This window comes from Phlebotomus papatasi, chromosome 2 (assembly GCF_024763615.1).
Source record: "Phlebotomus papatasi isolate M1 chromosome 2, Ppap_2.1, whole genome shotgun sequence".
Lineage (NCBI taxonomy): Eukaryota > Metazoa > Arthropoda > Insecta > Diptera > Psychodidae > Phlebotomus > Phlebotomus papatasi.
The window spans coordinates 1,463,764-1,490,742 of NC_077223.1; the positions used below are offsets into that span (position 1 = coordinate 1,463,764).

At 33.0% G+C, this 26,979-nt stretch overlaps 1 protein-coding gene across 2 annotated transcripts; it reads left to right on the forward strand.

Moving 5' to 3' along the window:
* Positions 1-283: 283 nt before the first annotated feature.
* Positions 284-21,618, forward strand: LOC129802083 (uncharacterized). 2 transcript variants are annotated; one of them, XM_055847650.1, is made up of 4 exons: positions 284-822; positions 11,249-11,465; positions 15,396-16,675; positions 20,160-21,618. In XM_055847650.1, the coding sequence occupies exons 2-4, from the start codon at positions 11,269-11,271 to the stop codon at positions 20,753-20,755; spliced, it is 2,073 nt and encodes a 690-aa protein (XP_055703625.1). In that variant the 5' UTR covers positions 284-822; positions 11,249-11,268; the 3' UTR covers positions 20,756-21,618. The 2 variants fall into 2 exon arrangements, with proteins under 2 accessions (XP_055703625.1, XP_055703624.1); XM_055847649.1 differs by lacking the exon at positions 284-822 and adding an exon at positions 10,507-10,920.
* Positions 21,619-26,979: the final 5,361 nt, after the last annotated feature.

Here is a 26,979-nt window from a genome sequence, read left to right on the forward strand (position 1 = left end):
TAAGAGTTGCGCTTCCCAAGCACGATGGAGTGCTAAAGAACATCGGATGGGATAGAATGTGAGAGATTTAGCGTGGTGTTTAAGAATATTTAACTCAAATGACTCTGCTTGATTTGCGACAAAGCCCAGGCACACCAAGAAGTGGAAGATGAACACCCACGCCTCAGTTGCACACACTCCATACCAAACAGCCTGATGAGATAGACACTACAAGATTGTCTCTTCTGTGGCCTCATGGACAAGAGACACTGACGCTCACTTCAGTACCGCGTTGGAAGAATATCGCGAAACACTCCAAATGGATTTCAGTGCAAAATGGATTAGAGCCTATACAGTCAATTACATTTAAAAGTTAAATTGTTTCACAATCAAATCTCGTTTCATCTGTTAAAAAGTGACAAAGTTGTTAGTACTACCACAAAATAAGTCCATCAAAACATTATGTTTGTGTTCAGAAAGTGTAACAAGTGTTGATTGTTGGTCCCCTCCGCTGAGCTTTTACTCAAAGGAGGAACCAAGAAGTGTTGAAAGTTTTGGAAACATCTCAGAACGGAGGAAGTGAAAAAGTTCTCCATTTTCAGTGAATGAAAAATTAATCTTCTTTTTTAATAAAAAAAAATTATTTGCTCTTCTACGAGAAGAGAATTACACAGAAAAATGACCTCAGAGACACCCACGTGAATCTCTATATTCGCAGTTCTTCAGTGGATTCACATACAAATACGCACAATTGAAACGAATATCGGTTTTACTTTAATTACAATCATCGGCATTAAAAATGCTATGGAAGTGTGAAAAGATGGACTATTATTACCCTCCACGGTGAGACATTCAACTTGCTTTTTGTCTTATTATTTTGTTTTTTGTTCTCTAATAAGAGATACTTAATATCATGCTTTTGTGTAGGAAAAAGCTCTTAAAGAATTTTCAAACTAGTTCTTTGAACAATGAATGACTTTGAGGTATTTCCAATACTCCAGGAAGTGATATAATAATTTATTGCAGTTGAGAGCTTAATGCACATTTTTGCACAGAATCGTTAAAGACGGCAGGTGATAGAAATCACGGTTTGCAGAATTATTGAAACGTTATGATATTAATTCTTGGAGTTTAATTAAACTTCACGTACTCGAAACAATTACTTTAAAGTATGATAGAAAACAGAATTTGGAAGTACAAAAAATATTAAATTCAAGCTTAATTCCTTCAGGACTATAAGGTCTTTAATACACTTCGTCTTGAAACCTTGAAACACTCAAGCTTTGCTAATGCAGATGATTTTATTAGTCCCTTATTAGTATAATATATTCGTGAATGTAATGAGATTTTACCAGAAAACTTGTAATTCGGAGTAATTTTTCTCTTCTTTTTATGCCCAAAATTCAACTATACTTTTAGAAACTACTCCTGCGATTCGGCAAATACCACGGAAGGGAATCCCAAGCGGCATTTGATATCCAAATAATGCATGTCTCAAATATAACCAACATATTTGCAACGTAATCGAGCTATTTCTATGTGCATTGTATGCCAGAAAAATAACTTAACTAAAAAATATATAGAAAATATCAGTTTTTTCTGTTAATATAAATAATTATATTTTATTTGATAAATTCCTGTTAATTAATTAGTATTTTCTCTTAAAATTACGACTAAATGTTTTTAAAATGTGTAAATCTATGTCGAATATATCGAAAGTATATTTATCTTACATATACATGCTATTATGGTCACATAATGTCATGAAATTGTATGAACGTCATGTAATGATATTTTTTAGTTATATTTGTTCCGTAAATGAGACAACTTGTTTAAAACTTGTGTCCTTTTTATATGATACTGCCAGAAACTTTCTAATAGTAAAAAAAAGTCAATAGTTGCATCATTTACCACTTACCGGTTATACACGTATTTGAATCAAATAATAAATAAATCAAAAGATCCCACAAAATCGTTTTAAAAGTAATAGAATTGATTTTCGGATAAAAATTGGTTATTGGTTGTGAACCGGTTTATAACCGATTGAAATCGGCTTAAGCTTATCGAGAATTCCAAGACCTTCCCAAAGGAGCTCAAACATTATACCATTCGTTGGAGAAATACGCTCTAGTGAGATGAGAATAACCGAGGTCTTAAAAATCGGGCATCAAGACCTTATACTGATGGTGATGACTCGGCAATGTTTCTCGTATTAAATGTGTACGTACTTGTAGATTAGGATCAACTATCTACTCAGAGCATTACACCACCAGGAGGCATGATCGATCTCTGCTTAAAGATGCACATCCAGCACCTCCCACTCAGAGACCTATCCTAAGGGACAAGGCACTTTGTTTACCAAATCAGTCTTTGGCAATTTAAAATAACGGCAGGGATTATCATCGCGGGTCCGAATCGCTTTAGGCCCTCTTCTAGAGTCTTTTAATCTTTGACCTTAAAACCCATTACTAGTAATGATTCAACGATATTTTTGTATATGGACGAAATGTCCGCCTGGGCAATCTCTAAAACATAGGATCAAAGGAACACCTCTGCGTCAGGGAACCCCTATTGGCACTTTTGTCAAAATGTGGAAATTTATTTAATGTATCTCATAAAATTTAAGTAATATGAGGTTTTCTCATTAATCTACGTTTTCCGATAAAGATAAATGTACAAATTTTGTATTAAAAATGGTACAGAGTACAGAGTAAGGTGTTAATAGGTCCTGACACGAGTTATTAAAGTGTCAATAGGTGTTCCTTTCACCCTATTCAAAAATAAAAAAAATAATCGCATAACGTTTTTTGGGCAGTTCTGAAAAAACATTGTTTTGGAGGGGAAGGGAAGTGGTGGAAGGAAAATGAGAGGCATATTAATGGTCCCAGGCATATTAATGGGGCGGGGGGTTCCTAAAGGTCCCAAGTTTTCACCTCTAACCGTTTGGGTTCAAGGCGTAATAACACCTGGAAGTGCGGACACAGACAGTCGCAAACACCGTGACAAATAGCATGACATCAAAAAACTTGAAATTTCAGATTTCCAGAATTCTACCAAAATATGACAACTTGGGGGGTAAGGAATCGAGGGGTAAGGAGCTTTTATAAAACCTCTAGAACTTTCAACATCTGACTTCAAAATAATTAAAATAGGATTAGTATTGAAAAGCTTTCTTCAGGTCTTTGTGATTCGTAAAGTGCATTTTCTATGCAAATTTTGATACATTTTCCGTAATTATCCTCAAAGAAAAGTCTTCTTAGTTGCTCTAATAGACTTTTAGCTTACAAAACCCGGTGAAAGTTTAAACTCTTTAAGGACGAATGGTAAACCTGTGTCCCAAAAATAAAAGCTAATTTTTCGGACTATTTAGACGACAAAATAACTTTCTATAGCCAAAAAAAGTGTTTTGCTTTTTGGGACACCGGTGTCTCATTCGTTCTTAAAGGATTAAACTATTTTTTTTTAAACATAAATAAACATTTTTCTTTGTTCTTTATCGGAAATTTCACACAGAAAAACCTCCATGATTTTTCTAATTTTTCAAATATAATGGATCCGGCACACCTTTTAGATCAGGAAAATTTCATGTAATCAAAATTCACACATCTTTCTTTCTCAAACCTTTTGAATATGTCTGTCTCACTCTTTCGGACTCTTCTTCTTCATTTAAACATCAGATTAATTTAAATTTAGTTCAATCTAATTTTGAGCGCGAAAGAATGACATAGACATATTCAAAACACGTGAGAAAGAAAGTGATCGAATTTTGATTTTATCGATTTTATGAAATTTTCTTGATCTAAAAGGTGTGCCGGACCCATAAAGATAATTTCTCCCCTAATAAAAACTACTCGGATCCAATTTTAAAGATTCAAAATCGTAAAACCTTTAAGGACGAATGGAACACCAAAAACACCAAAAACAAAAACAATATTTTCGACTATATAAATTTATTTTGTCTTGTAAAAAGTCCGAAAAAATACCTTTTTTTTGACACCGGTGTCCTATTCGTCCTTAAAGGGTTAAAATCGGTACAGAAATTTATTAAAAAAAATAAATAAAATTTCCCCGACTTATCTGGAATTACAATTGTTAAATAAATTCATAGATATGTCTTATTATAGTTATTAGGTTAATGAAATGAAGTCATGTGATGCAATTTAACTTTTATTTAATTTAATATTTATGTGTAATTGAATAAGGCACGATTTGAGGCTGTTTTGCATTTATTGACGACACATCCTACTGATGTTCTTGAACTAGAAGAAAGTTGATCACTCGACTGGCGCTTGTGGATCAAGGGAGATCGAATGGGGCTGAACACTTCTATTGGTGTGCTTTTATAGAAGAATGAGAAAGACTAGAAAAGATCTGTGTAAAAAAAAATATGAATGTGTAAATGGTGTGTATTTATGTAAAAATGTAATACGATGGTCCGCTCTTTTTTTGGGGTTTTATTTTGGGAAGCACGGAAGACGCATCGCTTCTGGTGACGATGGTGATCCAATGCGTGAACCAATATCTTTCTTAGAATTTTCTTCGACAAATTTTACTTTTTCCCAAATACACATCTGTATTGGGTATTCCGGCAGATTAGTAGCTTTAAAATCAATAGAAAATTTGGGGTTTCAGAAAAAAGAGAACTTGTAAAAAAAAGACACTTAGGTAAATATTGAAGATCTGATGACTTATAAGGCAATAATCTGCAGTATAGCTTAATAAGTCTTTCTAGCTAAAAATAACCAAATCGTGTGTCGGAATTGCTTCAATTCATATTTTCGTGCGACCGATTCTTAAGACAGAATCAACATGGGAGGTAATCTCACATGCAAAGTCTCTACTATTTTCTCTTTCTCGCCAAGAACGGCTGAAGTTTATAAAAAAAACAAACTAAAAGAAAATCATTTTGATTGTTGCTCGTTTCCCAATTTTGTAATAAATATGGAATTTCCTACATTTAAATTCATCTCTCTCATCCTGCCTTCCCGAGCTCTCGGCACGCTTCTTTCCCTGAACTAAACTGCCTTTAAGCTAAATATAGTTGAAGATGTGGACTAGAACTTTGTATGCTGTGTGTACCAAAAAAGGTGCAGTTGAATGAATCTCAAATTTCGAAGATTGCCGATACGCATGTGAGTTCCAAATTCAGCCAATTTTGCATGCGCATTGTCCTAAGAATCAAATGATGATCACTTAGACATTGAGTAATATCTCAAAATGGGATTTATTTTTCTTCCAAATTCACCCACATTCGAAGAAAATCCCAAAGAAATAATATCTCTTTAACTATGTCAGTGTGTAGGAAAGTTTCGTGTGAAAAGCTAAAAGACGACGAATTGGTTATATAGGATGTTTCTAGTGATTTTTCCGTTTTCTTTTTAAACAACTCAAGCATGGAAAAATCACAGCTATTGTCTTGTTTGTAAATTGTAAATTAAAAACTTGATAACAACACGAACATCACATACACACCTATGACCGGAAAAATCGCCATTTTGAATTATGAGAGTCAAAGTTCAACAACTTTGGAAGACTCATTTTTCAACCAATTTTCTTAAATTTGCATTTTATGGAAAGGTCTTGAAATTTCTGACTAAACTAATATTTTCGATTTCGGAAAGGTGTTCTGATAATTTATAAATTTAAAGGGAAGTAAACTAATATATATCTAAAAGTCATGCGATAGGATAATTTATGGATAGCTCTTTTTCATAAGTTATAGCATTCTGCATAATTGGGAAGCTTTGCTATGTCTGTTTTTTATCAAGTTGGAAGGCTGTTATAAAATTTTCGATTATTTGAAGTTTACCTTAAAAAAACTTTGTTATTATAAAAACTCTCTTGAAATGAAATTTTATTTCTTTTGATTTTTTGGACTATTTAGAGGACAAAATAACTTTCTACAGCTAAAAACATGTTTTTGTTTTTGGGACACCGGTGTCCCATTCGTTCTTAAGAGGTTAAACTAATTTTTTTAAAACATAGATGAACATTTTGCTTTGTTCTTTATCGAAAATTTCACCCAGGAAAACAGAAATGAATTTTACTTATTTTTCAAATATAAAGATAATTTTTCCCCTAATAAAAACTAGTCAGATCCAATTTTAAAGATTCAAAATCGTAAAACCTTTAAGGACGAATGGGACACCAGTGCCCCAAAAACAAAAGAAATATTTTCGACTATATAAAATTTCCTCATATGATATGAGTTTACTTTAATGTTAATCTCAAACGTTTCAAATTCTAAATAGTGAATCCTTACAACTTTAAAAATCAGAAAAAGTTTGAAGGTTACGTATATACATGAACTTTTACTTCTAAAAATATTAAAAATAGTAAGCTAAAATTTTATTCAAGTTGTAGGGTAAATGTACCAAATTCCGGCCAGATTGCAATTCCGGTCATATTTTTTATACCTCAAATTTCCATGAATTTTTAGTTTTTGCATACTCTAGAAATCAGACAATGCAAAAAAAAAAAAAACAAAAACTATCGCTTCGACGAGCAAGATGATCTGAAAAAAGCATTGGAAGAATTCCGGAAGGGCAGGAAACTATGAGAATGATGGTGCTAATGTAATGAATGCTATGTATACATTTTTAATCATTTTAAAATGTATTAAGAATGATTTTAGAGAAAAAGGAGGCGATAAACTGTCTATAAGGTTCCGAGTAACACTCCTTAAAAAAAAAGTAACAAAAAATGAATTTGTATTAAAAATATAAACTTGAGACTTTGGCGCTTGCAAGAAACTACACTGAGAGAAATCCGAAAAAGTTAAAATGACATTCCGGAAATGTTAATTTTACCCTGCAGTATTGATCCGAAATCGGTGTAAATATTATACTTTTTAGGTGTATTAGGGGTTAAAGTAACCCTTATTCATTTTATTTTTTACCCTTAAAAAGGTATAAAATTAACATTAAAAAAATACCATTATTTGCTAGGGGATGGTGGGGTAGTTTCACGCATACATTACATTCGACAATAAAATTTTTAAGACGAAAAATGATTATTTAGCAATTGTCCTCTATAATTTCAGATAGTCAATATTCAAGAGAAATTATTGAAACATAGTTTAAGTATTGTTCAAGCTCGCTTAACAAATAAGTCCTGAAAAAAAGTTCGGCTGCTTGAAACTACCCCACCCTCCCCTAGATCTCATCAGACTCAAAATTCGTAAAAGAAAATTAAAGACCACTGTACCTTTCAAACATTTTTAATAATAAATATTTTGGCCATTTGAAGAGATGTAGATTAAATCTAAGTTTAGAAGCTTTTAGTCAAAAATTTAATATTGTTTCCAGGAGGGGAATTCTGTTACGTTCTGGCAATGCCATATGGCAAACTGGGTTCGAATCTTAGGAGAGCTTTTTCGAAAATACGATTCTGTAGCCGTGAAATTGCCACTTCAGCTCACGCGGCATTGTCAGAAGTCACATATTTGAGATTTCTGGCAATTCAAATGAAAATGAATTTTGTTAAACAAATCAATCAATACGTACTGTATTTTCATAAAATCATCAAGTAAGGGAATTTCATTAAAAATTCAATAAATTGCATTTTCGAACTCATATGATATGACAAAAAAGCTCGAATGGCATTGTCAGGTTTCGAATTCACGCGTGACAATGTCACGAAAATTACAGAATTTCCCTACAGATTGCGTTTTTAACACTAAACCTACCGACCGTTTTTGGTCCTTTTTCCTAGCGCGCTCGGTCAAATGACAGACTACGGTAAGGCAGGATACCCCCATAGCAAAATTCCGCAAAAATTCCAATGGAAAAGTTGCGTCCAAATGGCTAAATTCGCTGGAATTTGACGCTAAAATTCCACTAAGTTTTCCTATGGAATATAAAGCCGGAAATTCCATGGAAATCATAGTGCTCCATGGAATTTACTAGTACGACATGCTGGAATTCCAGCGTTAAATTCCGCGGTATTCCGCGGAAGATTTATATGGAAACTCACACGTGAAACGTCCGCGGGATAAGCTGGAAAAAACATATGGAAATTTCCACTATCTTTCCATAGTGTTTTATATGGATTTTTCCACTAGTTTTCTGAAATGTCAAACAAATAAAATGGTGTTGCGGCAACTTTTAGAATTTGTTTCCAAACCTTCCGCAAACATTTCTAGTGATTCATGTGGCAATTATAATATAATTAATTATGCGACACTGCGTTTCGTGTAGATAATAATGAAGTGATTACATTAAATAGGTCGCCAACCTAAAATAATACTGTTTTTATGTTAATTAATAAATATTTTCGAAAAAATTATTTTTTTTTACAAAATATTTTTTTATTGCTTAAAGTGTTAATTCGTTATTGCTGATTTAGTAAAACATATTATAATCCTCGTAGTCTTTGCTATTTCTTTAATATTCGGAAGTAAAATCACGAGGTGCATATGACAGCTTCATTTTTTCTCCATTTTATTTTGGTGGAAAAATCCACATAAATTCCACGAGCATTTCCATGGATGTATTCTATATGAAAAATCCAGCATAAATCCATTAAATTTTCCTTGGAACCTATTATGGAAAATTCCTATGGAATTTTTTAAGGCAAATAGTGGAAAATTCCGAGGATTTTTTCGCTTGTTATTCCTATTCCGCTTTCTTTTGCTATGGGGACTCAACAAATTTTTCTTGGAAAAGAGGGAAAAAATAAAATTTAAACACTCAAAAATAAATTACTCGCATAAGATATTCATAAAGTTTGATAGTGAGATTGTACCGTATAAATATGTGTTAATTTTAAAATGATTTTATAAACAGGTTAAGTTGACCGGTCTTGATAGGTTTAGTATTAAATTCTGTTAATGAATAGTTTGTGAATTTACAATATATATAGTAAGGTGGGGTAATTGGATCGTTTTCCGTAGAGTGCTACTTAAACGCTTGTTTTTGGACTGATGAAATTCTTCTCTACTTCTTCTAAATCCATAGAATTATTCACGGTTTCATTCAGAAACATAATATATAAAAAAAATTATCAAAAATATTAAGGAAAATTTATAAAAGAATGATAATACTGAAATAAGATAGATAGATAGATAGATAAGATAGATAAGATATTTATTTTCCATATGCCTATTTTCTGGTTGCGACTGCCGCCGACTTACCAAGACTGGCCTCACCAGGTAAACGGCAGAAACCCTGGATCACCGACCGTATATGCCAACTCATATAATCGAGTATAAATATAATATATACATAAGTAAATACAAAATAAGGGAAAAACATAATTTGGCCTGGTATGGAAGAAGGAAGCAGTCACAAAGGATATGCATAGGATCAATAAGTGGCAACGGGCTCCGAGAGAGAGCACGTGTTGTTGCCACTGGTTCAGTCAGGAAAATGGAGTCACAAAGGAAGAGACATAAACGTACTAAATAATATTCATGGTGGAAGAAAAAAAAAGAGAAAGAAAAAGGAAAAAAAGAGGAAAAAAAGTCAGCATGCACTAACTGGGTCGCCTTTTCGCTAATTAACTTTTAATTAAACTTTTGGATTTAAAATACTTTTTTCACTAGGAAAAAACAATAAATGTTTTCAATCAACCAGTTGTCATTAGCGAAAATATCACTGCTAGAAAATTTTTAGTGAAGAACCCAGCTGGCACAAGATTGAAATCAGTCGATTACACTCACTTATTTAATGGATAAAAATATTTTTTTTTGCTTTTTCTCAAACTTGAATAGTTACATTATGTTACTGTAGTGACTATATTACGGAAATAAAAATATTATTTTAAGTGAATTAGTCTTAAACGATCCAGATAAGCGCCCGGATTAGCACACTTGACTATAATATTAAATTCTTGAACCTATGAGAAATTACTACTCAGGCTATTGCCTAAAGAACGTTAAATTTTAGTAAATGTAACGTTAAAGTAAATTTCTTTTTATTGGAGTCTGACGGGAAACTTTATACTCTCAATTCTTCCGGTGTTCGTCAGAAAGATATTCTTCTTTCAAATTAAAAAAAAGAGCTTATTTTAATTTGAAAGAGGAATATCTTTCTGACGAACACCGGAAGAATTGAGAGCGTTAAAGCAAACGTAAACGTATTAAATGTAACGTTAAATTTTAGTAACCTAAAAGGGACACTAGTCCGGCAAACTTGTATCCTAAAGAAAGTACTGAACATGAACATACTTAACTTATTTAGTGAAGCTTTGAAACCTTTACCTAATCGTTTTGATTACACGTTGTCGTACTGTGCTAGGCTTCAATTAAATGTTAAAAAGTTATGTGTCGTTGTGTTTCCTCCGAATGTTTTCATGATTAACTGAGTTTAAATATTTAAAAGTTTTATAAAATTTATTGAAATTATTAAGTCCAAACCTTCAACTAGATCAACATAAGAATCCCTAATACTTCGTGTTTGGATCGCTTATTGTATTTTTTTTCTGTAGATCGACTTTCTCAATCTCTGCGTGCATCAAAGCGAGAGACTCAATATAAAATTAGATTTTCCTTTTGGTTCTTAATAGACATGTCTCGGACGCCTTCTACGGCTTAGGATCGTCACAGTTTTCACAGTTGGATTTAGATCGTCGAGATGTGATCATTTGCGAAAAAAAAGAATACCGTCAAATATCTCGCGGAGTGTTATTGTGATAAACTTGTCCTGCTTCCTGGAGGTTTCTATAGAGCACATGGATTAAGTCTCTTTGAACTTAAGTGAATCTGTTGTGATTTTAATGGGTGAAGATTTGGCAAAAAAAAAATGGCCCAAATAAGATGACGATTCTAAGAGGAATTTCAGTGAAAGTTACATGAAAATAAGATCAAATTTCATAAATTCACAAAATTATGAAACAATTATCTATCTATTTGGATGACATATGAGTGGTGGAGGACACGGAGGAAATACATATAAATATTAATAGAAATTGTGAATATGTTGCCGGAACTTTTATTTTCGGGTAAATTTTTTCCCTCATCTTGCTTGATGTAGAAATAGAAATAATTTCGGGAGAGCTGAAAAATTCTACTCGTTCTTCTGAATCTTTTTGGGCGTTTCCTATATGTTTTAGTTTTTTTTTTCATTTAAAAAAAAATGCGCTTATTCTCCACGAAAAAAGTTACGAGAAAAAGTGCCTAGAGAGTGTTTTGTGGTGGGCTAAGGCTGGCTCATATTTCACGCACATTGAGCTTCCGTGTTGTGTGGATCAGTTCGTGCGCTTTTCACCAAATATGGAAATAGCTGGGAAATTTCGGCTAATTCTGTGCTAACTTTTCTCTTCTCGACAGTGGGCAGCAGCATACAAGAAATGTCAAGGGAAGAGTACAGTTTTCTCAACGGTGGTACAATTGTGGATCGAGATACTGCATCGGCCAGCAACGATTCAACATTGAGCCAATTGAAATTGGTCAGGACGCCGGATCTTGAACCAAGTGTCACCATCAAATTGGAAGAATCCACAGATACATATCCCTGGCTCAGCACGGACATTGAATCAAATTTGCTGTAAGTGGCCTTTTTGCCAAATTGTGCGTTAAAGTGTTGGAACTATAGTTGGCAAATCAGCCAGACTGTTAAATTGCGCCATAAAATTGGGACAAATTTTTGAGATTTCAAGAAGTGCTCCAAATCAAAGCAGAAAATTTTCGTTTAAATTAATTCGCGGTACATTTTAGTTAGAAATTTTTAGGAGATGATAGTCCAATTTTCCAAACGTCACGTCGCACAAAAGTATTGCCCAAGAGTTTTTTTTTAACCAAGTAAGGGAAACTGGGGCAGCACTAAACACGGGTTCACCAAACACTAATTTTTATTTCTAAACTACTTGGGCTATCTCGACCATTTCTTTGAATAGAAATTCCTTGCATAAATCATCTTTACCTAATCCTAAGAGCCTAAATAGACTCAGGCTATTCTCTAGAATATGTAGACTGTAACATTAGACAGTAGAGAATGAGGTAAAGAAAATTTATGCAAAGGTCCTCTAATCGATGATCGTAAGCCCTCAGTGTATGACCATTTGGGAAAAATATTTACTGGAAAATTTTACAGACTAAATTTTCTAGAGGATCAGTCTGAGTATATTTCGGCCCTAACATTGGCTTCAGATCTAAGGCTCAGCCATATGGCTTAACTGAACTAATTTCTTATCAATCACGATTTTTGAAAAAAAAAAAAAAACTTACGATTGGATTATTAAAGATAAATTACCTATTAGGTTTTCAAAAAGCAATAAAATCACTCATAATTTAAGATTTTCAGACTTTTGGGAGCTGGGTTAAATTTCTAGTCTGAAGACCGCTTAAGGCTCCGAAAATAGAAGCCAAAACAAGTCTAATGCCCTAGACACACTTACGACTTAAGCCGAGAGACGACTTAGTGGAAAATGATGGAAATGAAGTTTAACCATCATGTCGAATATAATTACGCTAAGCCTTCTCTCGGCTAATCCTCAGATTTGTCTAGGCCCTAAGCTTCCACAGTTCTCTTAAGTCTTAAGTAATCTTAAGTCTAGGTCTATCCTGCCAACCCAAACTTAAATTTGTCTAATACCTCACCTATGATGAATCCAGAGAAGCTAAAGCATGTTGCTAGGGGTAAAGTGGTACATGTTGGACAATGGTGCAAGTTGGACAGAGATTTTTTTCTTGATAAATTTAGTAACTTAATTTTTATTTGTATATTTTTAATGCTTTAGTTTTATAATTTGGTTCCTTGTGCTTAAAAAAATCTAGTACTGTATTTATCAAGAAAAAAGCCATGTCCAACTTGTACCGACGAATTGTCCAAATTGTAATACTATGTCCAACTTGTATCACTTTACCCTATTCGCTAATGACCTTAGAATTGATAGTTTTTCGTTCTTGAATGTCGTTCCCCAGGATTAAAATGTTGGATTATATTAAGGGATTAATTCCTGAGGAACGTAAAGTGTATTGAAATTTCTGCTTTAACTTCTATTGCTCTATACGGGGTTGAAAACCAGTAGTTATGCTGGGCTGGATTTCACGATTACCTAGCATTAGGAACTGACTTGCTTATGATCGAGCTTAGTCGTCTCTGGATTTTAATTGTTGTAAGTATGTCCAGTTAGTATATAAATCTCTAGTCTGAAGACCGATTTAGGGCTCAAAATAGACACAGACTGATCCTCGAGATCCTAGTAATTAACCCATCAATATCCACTTGAAGGTATTGATTTTTTTCTATTCACTGGTAAAAATAAAAGGGTCAAATTGACCCTTTTCAAAAGGATGGATCGTATTTGACCCTTTGAAAGGTTCACTTTTGTATCTCTTGAAATTTAGTATGCACATTTATCACGAATAATCATGTTTTATTGTAAACTTATTACTGATATCATATTTCTCTCATCTGAGCGAACACCAAAGATCACTTTTTCATTGTTTTTTTATTCGTTTATTCCGGAATTAAATAGATGTCAAAACCGTGACCCTTTCGAAGGGTACCTGGTGACCCTTTCAAAGAGTCAAATATGATCCATCCTTTGGAAAAGGGTCAATTTGACCCTTTTATTTTTACCAGTGTTCTTTTTTTATTTTTTGCTTTAAGTAAGCTTTCAAAAAAATAATGATTTCTATAATACGTTTAATCAAATACTTAAGAATGTATGCAGTTTTCAGATTGAAGTTTTAGCCCAGTCTCTGAATGTTTCGGAACTTCAATTAATAAGCAATTTTAGCAATTTTTTAAAGAACTAGTAGATTATTCGCCCATATTAACCAGTTCTAAGTCAAAATTTACCCAAAAATCTTTTCTGTAGCCGAATTTTACAATATCAAATATGAGAATGAGATATTCAAATGTGAGAATCCTATATACTCAAACTCACACTACTCACATTGATTTGAGAACGTTTTGTCGAAAAATAGCATGCAACTTGCACAATGAGATGCTCAGAGCAAAAGTGGACCATTTTAATAGGGAAATGCACACAATAGAGACCACTCTTGCTCTGAGCGTCTCCAATGTGAATTGAGTTTCAACTCAATGTGAGTAAAATTGTGTGAGTTTGGGCAAAAAAGTTTGAGTTTGATAATTGAGTAAACTCAACATTTTTATCTTTCACATTTACTAAAAACAAACATGTTCAAAAACATCTAAAATTATACCATTTATTATTTTTTATGAATATTGCAATATGAATTAGAATATAATTGTGCGAGTTGCATACGATTTTTCGACAAAACGTTCTCAAATCAATGTAGGTAGTGTGAGTTTGAGAATAGGATTCTCACATTTGAAAATCTCATTCTCATATTTGATATTGTAAAATTCGGCTACTGGTAAAAATTTAGAGAAGTTAAGCCACATTGCATTCTTATGTCTGAAGCCCGTATAGGGCAAAGTTTTTACGCCTTTGAGGCTTCATCTTTGAGCCTGAACGTAATTGTCTCAGGAAATGTGTGATTTAAGACTAGTTCTTAAGATATTTTGCCATATAGAACGGACTCATTAAAGGAATGTGGGGAAAATATGAAAGGTTCGAAGCCAAAGTATTTGCTAAGCCTAAAAGACGTCCCTCTTACCTAAAATCGCTTTCTTTACGCAAAAACATTTAATTTTTTTTATTGCCTTTTTTGACCTAGTCACGATAGTTTTTTTTTTGTAGGTTTATCCTAATTCAGAATCAAGTCCAAATGGGATTCTTTTTGTTAAAACTTATCAATATGTATTTATTTTCGATTTATCTAAAACAAAAAGAATCAAATAATTGTAACATAAATAAATAAAAAGTACTGTGTTTATTAATGAAAATTTCTGTATTTCCATTTGAAGAAGGTTCTGAATTTGGCTATTTTACCTTATCCGGGAATTATATATTTTCAAGAGTTTCAATATTTTATTAACTTAAAAGGTTTTAAATATTTGTCCATACAGATCTTTTGTTAAAAAAACACTATCGAAAGTATTTCGGATATTTTCAAAAGATTTATGAGTTGATATTAATAATTAGAAAAATTGATCAGTGATCTAACATGTTAAAAAATTCAGTTTTCAACAGCAATACAACAAATAAATTTTAAAAATTAAATACTTCATTATAGTTCAAATCCAAAAATAAGTTTGTAAGAAATGTTTTACATAAATTCAAACTTGTATTGGGGCTAAATAAGGCCGTAGAGATTAATGTTCTTAATGCTCTTCTTCTTGAATTAAAACGAAAAATTGATAAATTGTTTACTTTTTTAATTGGGTTCTTATTTCTATATTTTCCGAAATACTTTTCAATTGTATAGAAGCATTATTTCACGAATTATCCATAAAGAGAACAATAATCTCCTAGCTAAATTAAGCCCGGTTTCTCTTAATCATATAAAGCAGACCATGTAAAAGAATTTTTTAATTGTTCCATGCAAATTTCACATGACTGTGAGAAATTTTCTATTAAGAATAATTCACTTTTAATTGCAGACGCCACTCTGATGATCCACTTCTCTCAAGAGCTACTGATGACCACCAGCAAAATGAACTGGCAACCATCAAAACGACTATTTCATCCTCCTTTCCGCCTGGACATCAACAGTCCAGCGAAAGTACAGCGCCGTGTGAAAGGCGCAAAAGTACACGATCACGTCGCAAAGGGCAGTTCAAGCTGCGCTTTCACCACCAGGCACTTCCTCAAGAATACCTGGAGCACTTTGAGGCTTCTAAGAGCAATCAGCGAAAAGATGAAGGGCATAAGTTGACAGTGTCATCTGTGATGGACACACCAGAATCACCACAAGATCGCACAAATGAGAGCATTCGAAATTGGTTGCAGAAGATCAGTGAGTTGCAGAATGAGGCAGTTCCGCCCACGCCTGAGGCTGAAATGGACGTGGATCGAAAGCCATCGACATCATCAGGCAGCAAAGCCATGAAGTACAGTGATTTGCCATATATGGGCGAAATAACACTCGAAAACAGCAAACCGAGGAGAGGAAGGAAGCCCAAGAAGGCTGACATCTGCCATTTGATCTACAAGAATTATGGGACAATATTCCCAGGGACGCCGAAAGATGTAATGGAGGCTGAGGGTGTCCAGGAGGAGGCTAAGAAATCTGACCTTCAGTCGAAGATTGTCAATTCACTGCTAGAGAAGCGCCTGACGCAGAAGGAGGCCAGACCTGCTTTCGAGGAACCTTTGAATTTGTGCGTCCGGGACATGGATTCTGTGATCTTATCCGATGAAGAGTCTGACAGTGTGGCGGAATCCAGTCGAACGAGTCCCCTTATTGGTGTTTCTGATTTGACTGGTGATGCGCTGCTGGAGCCAAATCTCAAGATGACACTGCCAAATTTCAAAGCTGCCCTAATGGACAAGGCACTGATGCCAGAAACACCATCAACCGGAGATTCTGCCTCAGGTGGATATGTCTACTGGCCGAATGCGAATGTCTTCATCCACCCCATGTCACTCTATTACCAGAAGATGATTGACAGTGCGGCGGAGAAGAAGGATAGTGATAGGGGGAAGGGTGGGCAGAATTCCTGTACAAATCAATCACCAGCAAAGGTCAGTGAAAAGAAACAATCCACCACCTCATCTACCCGTCCCAGTCCGGCTTCGTCGACTTCAGGGAGTTCTTCCAAGGTTCCAACTCCAGGACCACACAAAAGGAAGAGATCTGCCATCTTCATACCCCCTATCCCAGCGGAAAATGCCTCGAATCCTGCCACTGAAGTCAGCATATGCAAATTCAAATTCACAGGTAATATTTGCACATCAATTTATGCTGCATGCTTCAGAAATTCTTGCTACAATTCTAACGGATAGACGTTAGGAAACTTCTATATAATCTTAGCATAACTCAGGATAAGGTCTAACCATTTTGGTTTAATAGAATTTAATAAAGGGGTATTAGGGGAAAGGGAGAGAGTGGGCATCTTTGAAATTAGGCTTTTTAAATGGAATTGGGCTTTACCAAACTCGATGAAGCTAAATTTCTTCATGATAATGCTCAGTTCCCTTTGAAAATTGGAGAAAAATGCCCAATTTCAAAAGTGTCCCAGTTTAAAGGTGCCCAATTCATCAATCAGCGAAAGTTTTATTCTTCATAATTATAGAATTCGGAATTAATAATTGACTCAGCTTTCCAAGATCCAGTTCTAAGATATCCATATTCAAGGTACCATACCTTAGAAAACTTAAAAAAAAAACCTCTTCTAATATGGATCAGATATTGGATATCTGAATCTTGAATGTTGTACTTCCCTTAAAGCCTTGTTTACAACGTGAGGTTATAATGAACATAACCTAAAAAATAAAATTTACTTTATAGTTTTATACGGAATATTTTTCTTATTTTCAAATTTTGAAGTATGAATTAACCTTAAAATTAGTCCGAATAGAATATTTTGATTAAAATTAAGTCTTGTGTTAAGGATCTTACAGAGGTTATATTTTCTGAGGTTAGAATTATATAAATCTCGCGATGTAATCTAGGGTTTAATTTTTAAACGAAAGTTTTTTAAAATTATTTTTCTCTTTAATTAATGATATTGACCATTCTTTTAAGGTTAGAGTTAATAGGGTGTCCGAAAAATCACGCAAGATTTAAATTTAGCGGCATTTCTGAAATAAAAGGTCCACAACGAATAATAAAAATACTACGTGACAGTTTATAGATTAGGATTTTTAAAAAAAATCCATCACTAAATGCCAAACCAACGCGTTTTTGTTCTTAAAATTATTTAAAAAGATAATTAAATAATTTGGTTCGAAAATTGGTCAGAAAATTGATTTAACTTCGTCAACTATGAAGAGTCTAATTGAAAAATTCACAGAACTGAATCAATTGGGGAGGCTAAATACACTTGCTATCCAAGAACAAGCCCTTCAAATGATTCATAATATTGAAGCAGTGTATTATCTGAAAATAAAGCTGATCAAGCGTTACTGTTACTGGCGTTCGATATCACGACATGATGACCGAGTTCATGAAGCCTAAATTGGAGGATTTGGTCATTAATAAATTAATTAATTTTGAATTAATTAATATTGAGGACATGTGGCTGTAGCATGATAGTGTGACATGTCATATAGCCTATGAAATAATGCAATTCCTGCACAAGACATTTCCTGATTGTAATTTTCTCTATTGGTGATTAGAAATGGTCCCTTAGATCATGTAATTTTAGACCATTACATTTTTTATTCGGTTATTCAAAGTCACAAGCCTAAGTCAACAGGCCTACATCCACCTTTATGCATTAACCCTTTAAGGACGATTGGGTCACCTGTGACCCAAAAATGAAATTTTTCCTACGGCCTCCTAAAGCTGTATTTTGCTCTAAAAAGTTAGAAAAAAATATTTTTTCTGACCCTGGATGTTGGACCTTCTCGGCCTTAAAGGGTTAAAAGAGAAGTTTTAACACTGCATCATCGAAATTTAGGCACATTTGTCCAAAAATGTCAGGGAAACCTTCGACGAAAGGATTCATATACTAGCAGAGCTATGAAGGTTAATTACTGGATGCGATATTTAATACATAAACCCTATCTTATGTACTTTATTTGTCAATTTATAAAAAAAAAATTAATTGAGAAAAATATGTGTTTTTTATTTAATTTAAATCTTGCGTAATTTATGGGACACCCTAATAACATCCCTTAAATCGTAAGGTCAATCCGGTTATCATCTGATGGTAGGAGATTCAGCACAGTATAGAAGTTCTTTTCTTCCTAAATTTCTGAAATATTTTTAAAATCAGGGTTAGCCAAAGGGGAGATATTAGGGTCAAAAGTGGTGCACAGGTTAAAATGAAGTGCTTGGAAATCTTTGGAAGTGGGAGTGTTCAAAGTTCAAATATAAAGTTTCTTTTACACAATGTAAGGGTAACGAAAAAGCTTCACTGAAGCCTTATAGAGTGATTTGAATGCCAAGAAAGTAGAAGAATCCTCATCAAAAACGTCTGTCGATCCGTGTCTCACCCCCTTCCGATCCGTGGAACACACTGCATCCCTTCAATTAAATTTAAACCAATATAATTAGTCATTTCCGTAAATAAAAAAAAATGTAAATACACGGAAATGGTTAAATGGATCAATAATGTATCAATTGGCATATGAAAAACTACCAAATAGTATTTTGGTTCTCATATTTTCAGCTAAATTTGGAGCATGTGTCTTAACATTCCGATCCGTGGTACACTTCCCTTATGTTGCGATGAAGAACCTTTTTGGATCGATTATCGACAGGTGATGAGAAATTGATCTAATATAACAATAGCGAAAAAGATTTACTATTTAGATTTTGCAACAAGCTTGGATAATCATCAAAACCGTTCCTTTTAATTTTAAAGAATTTTGAAACCAGAGCGAGAATCAAATTTAATAAAAGTGAAGATACGTGTGGAGTGCTGAATTAGATGTTGCACTCGTACTTTTAGACTCTTGCAGAATTTTCAGCATAGTTTCATTAATAACGTTTTTTTAGAAACTCTATTTTCCAAAAGTAGCGACACTAGTCTCTTAGGAAATTTCAAAATATGTTGATAGTTCTTCATCTGGCGCTCGAAAATCAAAATATAAGAAGAATTTTAAAAATATATGTAAAAATTAATTTCTTGAGATTTTTTAAAAGTTTTCCTAATTAGATTGTTCATCAGATTAGATAAATTACTGATTTCTAAGTATTAGAAGTGCATGAAGTGCAAGAAGTGTTGGAAGTATTGCATTATTTTCGAGAGTGTTGCAAAGTTTTGGAAGTCCGCAAATATCTCCCCCTTAAGGTTAGCAAAAACTAGAATAGGATCAATCCGGTGATCATTGCTCCTTTCGTTGTCAGTCTAAGTCCCGAAAGCCAAAATCCCGAACGCCAAAAACCCGGAACGTCAAAATTTCGAAATTCTAAAATCCCGAAAACCTAAATTCTCGAACGGGTCAAAAACTCGAATTTGCGAGATCAGAATTTTGACCGGAACCCATTCCTTTTATTTTAAATTATCGTCTGTCGGTTCCTTATGCCCTAGACACACTTACGTCTTAAGCCGAGAGACGACTTAGTGTAAAATGATGGAAATGATGTCTAAACAATATTTCGAATATAATTACGCTAAGCTGTCTCTTGGGTAATCCTCAGGTCTGTCAAGGCTCTTATAATCTGATAACCTCCTTTACAGAATTGTACTTTTCGGATTTGCTAGTGCATTCTTTTATGTTAAATCGTCGCTTGTATGATATATCTATTGCAGGTGGTGCCAAACCCAGTCTTCAAGAGAAAAAGATGCTCTCCGTGGATTCTGGTGGTAACTTCCGATACTACAGCGGTACTGGGGACAAATCAATGCGAGGCTATGAGTTCTTCCCACGGGAAAGTCTCCAGCAGTCTGGATTGGTGACAGGATCTAGTGCTGGTGCTTTCCTCAATACACCTCCAAGTGAGAAAATAACTGTGGACTGCCTGGCTCCAGGTGATATTCACCAGAGACCACTTCAAAATGCTCCTGGGAAGTCATCGAGCAGTCCCACGCCGACGCAGAGGAGTGATCATCGGAAGAGGAAGTCACGCAGATCGCTACAGAGGGAGAAACTGGAAAAGACTTTCAAGGAACGAGGTTTCCTTATTCAGACTCAACAGACGGAATCCGCCGAGGGAGCGACGTACTGCAAGTTCCGTCAACTCAAAAAGTTCACGCGTTATCTATTTCGCAGCTGGAAGGACTACCTTCCAGGGGATCTGCAGCAGCAGCAACAACAGCAACAGAGTAGTGAAAATTTTGGAGTACTTCCGACAGAAGCCACTGCCATTGGGCCAGTCTCTGTCCCCTTCACAGAAGTTGGCAAATGACGCCTTTTGCCCTGGATATGATTTTTTGTTCAAAGTCGTTAAACATTGGAGTGTGATAACATTTGATCAGGAGAAGAAGTAATTCAATCAACGACCTGATTTTGTAGGGCAACACCCTTCACATCGCACGAGAATTATCAACATTCTGCCACTTCGCTGGCAAACGTGCGATTTGCTATAAGACATTACCTGGATGAGAAAAAGGTTGCATAGGGTGCAAAGTGAAAAAGTTTTTCCTTCTTCCGGTATATTGTAAATTAATTGCATTTCATTAAGTAAGTGTGAGTAATTTATCAAACACGCAATTTTGCGTGAATAGTCAAGTTCTGAATTTTCCCCTGGGGAGAGATTTCCCATGGAGCACTTCAGGACATATGGTTACTAATTATAATAATCTTGTAATCTAAATTAAAGAAGACTTCTACAAATTGTTATGTAACCCATGTTATATTACTCTGGCGTATAAACTATAAGGAAAATTGGGCACAAAGTTCCCATTTTTACAAATTCCTCTCGACTATCGCAAAGCCAGGCAGCATTTTAGAAATAAAAGAATCCTTATAAGAAGAGGAAATGCAAAAAAACGCCTAATTAATTATTTTTAATACAAAAAAAAATTATGAATTTGTAATTTGGCCATCTGCTACGTGTTTAAATATTTCGTACCAAAGATTGTATTGCCCTTAAGTTAACGTGACGTTCAGAAGGAATTCTTGTGAATGCAAAACTCTAGTCATAATTTTTATTTGAATTGTAACATTATGTAAATAAACTTACATGGTAATAATTGGATGTTCGAGACATTTATTAGAATATTTATATGTTAGAAGTTTAAATTATAAAATAAAGAACATTAAGTAATTTTTCATGCACTTTTTTCAAATTGTCTGGGATGACCGTCTGGGAATTGCCTGGGAGCGTCGTAACCAACCTCCAGGAGAAATCGATTCACTACGATCAATTACGATCCAGGTTCACAAAACAAGCGAGAAGAACTATTTCCTAAAAGCTAAATCCATTTTCTTGCAATACAACAAGCAGATAAAAAAACAAGGAAAACCATTTTAAATTAATTAATTCTTTATCCATATTTATTGAATCATAATGTGTTTTATACATAATGTTTTTCTTATCTCGTTCAATAAAATGAAATTGCGAATGTGTTCAATAATGCCTTAAAGTTCAAAATTATTACTTTTCTACAATTTATAAATAATTATGACTTCTTTCCTTTCGGAAAAATAAGAGCTCAATAAATTAATTAATTTCGCTAATCATGGCTTAAATTTCTTCATTATTGTTATACCTACTTCTAACATGAACTTTATTAGAACTACATTTCTAGGACTTATGAGTATGTAATTTTCCTAATTTCATAATGATTTCAACTTTAAAATTGAGTTTTTCTTTATTCACATCTAAACAAAAGTGAAGCAAAAATTATCCTAATGTCTGATGCAGAGAATTATAGGCCGTACAGAAAACTGATTTCTTGATTTTTACAATTTTTATTTCCATTAATATAATTATATGAAATTAAATATTACTTTTTTTCTATACACATAATTGTATGTTTAAACATAAATATGGTTTTTCTATTGGCAGTTTTCCATTAATGGCATGGTGAAAGAACATAAAATTGAAATGAGATAATAAATGGAACAGCAAAAGTGCGAATAAGTAGCAAATGTTGTGGAAATTTAGAAAAAAAGAGTGAAATATGAAATTATATATTTAAGTATATAGAAGACTTTTTAAAAAGTCATAAAGTAATTACAGCTTTAGATCACAGAAAATTTCAAATTTTTAAATGCTTATTTCCACTACGTATGATATTGATATTTACCTGACCTTATAACCTAATTAATATTACCACTATTGGGAATACTTTAATATTTTTCACTATTTTATTGAACATATTAGAGATATTAAAAGATATATTTAAAAACATGAGATTCGAATTTATAACAATTTAGATTTAGAGTATCACTTATCTTTATCTCTTTCATATCTTAGAAAACTACAAAGCACCTATTAATAAGAGGCATTGTTGCAAAATGAAAAGAATTATTAATGAGAAAAATTCGTCGTTCCCTGCATTCACAAGAAACCTTTCAGATTTGAAAGTTTCTTCGAAAATTCGAAAATCGGGTCCTGCCGAAAAGAAAATTACTAATCTGATGTTCACGTATTCGCCGCTGGGACGCTACTATAAAACACACAGCTTTCCAACATCCGGATGACAGCTGTCAAATACTCGAGAGATTAAAAAAATCCCCTTCACGGGTTTTTATCTATCATTTTACCCCAATTCGTCCGAATAAAAGGAAACCCGGATAAATTCTAATTTTCGATGTTTTCGATATTTTTGACAACTGACAGAATATTACAAAAAAAAATGTTTTAAAACGTTTTTTTTCGAAAATACTTAAGGTTCATTTAAAATGAAGCTTTCAAATTAGACAGGTTTATTGTGAATAATAATTTTTCATAATGAAAGTAATTAAAAAAAAACATATTTCATTATGACATTCATTTTCAGTAAAGTCATACTAATTTTAATTTATTACGCGGATTACACAATATTTTTAATGATGAGTATTTTTGATATGGAGTTTGGTTTATATTTCAGTTATTTTGACAGTCAAACAAACTGTCAGTGTGACGTTTAATCGTAAAATGTGAATTTTGAAAACTTTTTCTGCTCTTTTTGAATAATTCGTTACAATTATATTCTTTTTCTATTTTCCATTTTAGCTCAGACAATTGGTCATATTAGTTCACAAATTCGGTCCTTAAGAGCGCTAAAGCCCTGGTTTTTTTTTGTGTTAAGGGTACGCGATATCGAAAAGTTTTCATGAAATTGGTCAATGAATTTCCAAATGGAAAGTGTCGTTGTGAATAAAAGGTCTTTTACAAAAAGTGTATAGGTTAGGCACAAACTCATACCACAATGAATCACTAAAGGATTCTAGAAAGGAGTACAAATTATAGTAAAAATTGATAAGAGTATAGATTCCATCATCCATCATTGTGAATTTCGAAGGCCCTAGGGTTTCTCTTGTGTCACTTTATTCCATCTTAAATTGTCTATGACAAATGCAGTCTGCATTAGCAATCACAATTATTTTGAAATAAATTTAAGATTTTTTATTTAAATCTTAAATTATCTTTCATATTCTCATACTCAGATTCTTTAGCTTCAAAAACTCTGGTGATTGTTCTATTCACTTTCTTATATTTGTTTCTGTGAATTTTATTTACACGTGTATGTACATGATTAAGTTGCATATTATGTTTGTATTACGTAAGTCTACATTCTTAGGACATTTGAAAATATCAACAGACTCATAGATTCCACTCCAAGAAGCGATTGTTCGTTATTATAGTGATACTTACTTATTATGTCGTATCATTACCATTTATTCTAAATCTTTATTATGTAATTAACCTAGTCAGACATGGGCTTCTGGACCAATTCGAAAGTCCTTAGAAATATAAAAACTAATTCATTTAATAGGGTAAAATGGGGTAATTTGGAATCGTCTAATTTGACACTTAGACATCCCCTAACAGTTTTAGAAGACAAAAGGAAAAAAAAACAAAGAAGTAATCTCGAATGTAAAGTCTAGTACTTCTTCGTGGTCTGCTTTTTCTCTTTGACCATCTATGAAACATTGAGAACATCTCACAATTCTAAAATAGACATAATTCTGAATTAAACCATCTTGATTTTGAAAAAAAATCATCCAATTAAAATATAAAAATTAGGTAAAATGATGTGCTGTATCGAATTCTAGTTAAGAATCTCAGAATATTCGCGATATTCTTAATATTAGCAAAATATTTGTTGATATTCTCAAAACTCGAAAAATAGTTTCTAAATATTCAAGATTCAAAAAGAATTTAGAGAATTTATCGCAATTTATCGTCTTTGATTTTCCTAAAATTAATCTTAAGACATTTAAAAATGAATAAAAATGTAGACACGAATTTGACTGTAATTTTGTAATTTTGGGCATCTTGATTGTAATTTTGGACAGCTAATCTGCATCAATAGGATGCATACTGTTGTACATTTCAAGAATATAACTTACCAAGTCTTCTTCCTAGAAGAAGGAGCAGTAAGATATTCCAGGGAGCCCGGAAACTTTCCATATAATTCATTAAAGGGATTTGAGTTCGGTACGTACACTATTCATTAAATATTGGATAAAATTCCATAATTTTAATAAAATTATTTGTAGTGTCCAACTTTACCCTCAAAGTGTCCAAAATTAAAAGCAAGTCCGGCAGTTTGCAATATGCACAACTGCGTGATATCCTAAATATTTTCAATATTTAAAATATATTCGAAAAAATTGCAATATTTGATATTTGAAAATTTTCAAAAAAAAATTAAATATTCTGTTATTTGAAGTATTTGAAAATTTTGGTGAAATGTTCTCAATATTTATATTTTTTTAATATTCTGATCGCAAAATATTCTTATGTTCTTGATACCTACTTAAAATTCTTTCTTTATGTTATCAATCTTCTCTTTTTTCATTAATAAATCAAATTGAATTGCTTTAAAGATGTGGGATGTGTTCAATAAGTAAGATACATTTTTATTTTTCTCAAAAACTATTTAATTTTTTAAATATATTTTGTTCCTTTCAAAATAATCCCCTCTGATTTAATACACTTATACTTGAGTTTGTTTACAATTTTCGGTGTTCTTTTGATAAGCGGTTTTGATATGGCTTTGAATCCTTCACTGAGTGAGAGAAATCAGAAAAATTCAAAATAACATTCTGGAAATGTTAATTTTACCCTGCATTATTGATCCGAAATCGATGTAAATATTACCCTTTTTAAGTGTATTGGGGGTTAAAGTTACCCTATTTCATGTTATTTTTACCCTTAAACCAAAAAATTATTATATGAAGCAACTGATATGTCTTATTTATAACCTCAGGGACGTTTTTAATCCAGAAACTGATAATAGTCCATAAAAATTTCTTCACTGCTTCAACGTTTTCATCAGTTTTTGAGATCCAGCACTGAGAAAAAAGGGGGTGCGATTAACTTTTTTTCCTCGTAACTTTAACACTTTCTAGGTGTAAAAATATATCAATGTTTTTTAATTTTAATTTTACACCTTTTTAAGTGTAAAATTAACATGAAAAAGGGTAACTTTACCCCATAATACACCTAAAAAGGGTAATATTTACACCGATTTCGAATTAATAATGCAGGGTAAAATTAACATTTCCGAAATGTTATTTTAACATTTTCGGATTTCTCTCAGTGAGATCTTTCACAATATGTTCTATGCCGTTTGTGTAGAGCTTGTTCCATTATATCCTACCACTTAGGAGGGCTCAGTTTTTACCCAATTTGGGTAAATCTGGGTCTTTCTTGGAAAGGTATTGAAATTTGAAACCTGGCTGCATCGGTTTTAAAATCGATAATGAAGCGATTAAGTACCGATAATGAATCGATTAAGTACCGATAATTAAATATTTTTTTTAGAAATTATTTTTTTACTTGACCTTTCCAATGCCTGAGATCAGACGGTAAGAGATTTCAATGACTCCCCCCCCACATAATTTAATATTATTTTAGATATTGTCTACAAATTTTTTCGAGCATCTAGTTATAGGCAAAAGCGCCAATGCTTCTTACGATCACAGACTTAGTAATGACTAAATTTTTAATATGTTTAGGTGTCTCATTTATTCAGGAACACTAGAAAAATTTAATCGTTAAGACACTTGCGATCGTACGAAGCATGGACACTTTCCCCTAACTAGAAAGTTAGTCAAGAACAAAACCAATTATCTCGTACAACACATCATTTCTCATAAACTCGAGACACTTTCCACATTTGTCCATCTTTTAAACTTGGAAAAAAAGAATTTGAACTTTAAGAATAGTGGTTAGGTATTTATGATATGTCCTCTAAACCAATGTCTGACTGGTATTTATAGAAGTGAAGTCGTAATTCATTACTCTATTTTATGAGTATTATGCTATCTAAAATTATTCGTACACTGCGTTCGTTCGTTTGATTGTGTTTTCACACCAAACATCTGATACGAGAAATTTATACAGCAAATCTCTTTTCAAAGTACTGATGTTTATTTTAAGAAAATTAATATTTTGCCATAATAACTTAATTCTAGTCATAATAAATAATCGTTTTTTTTTAAGCTTGAAAATTAATCCAGAACTGAAAC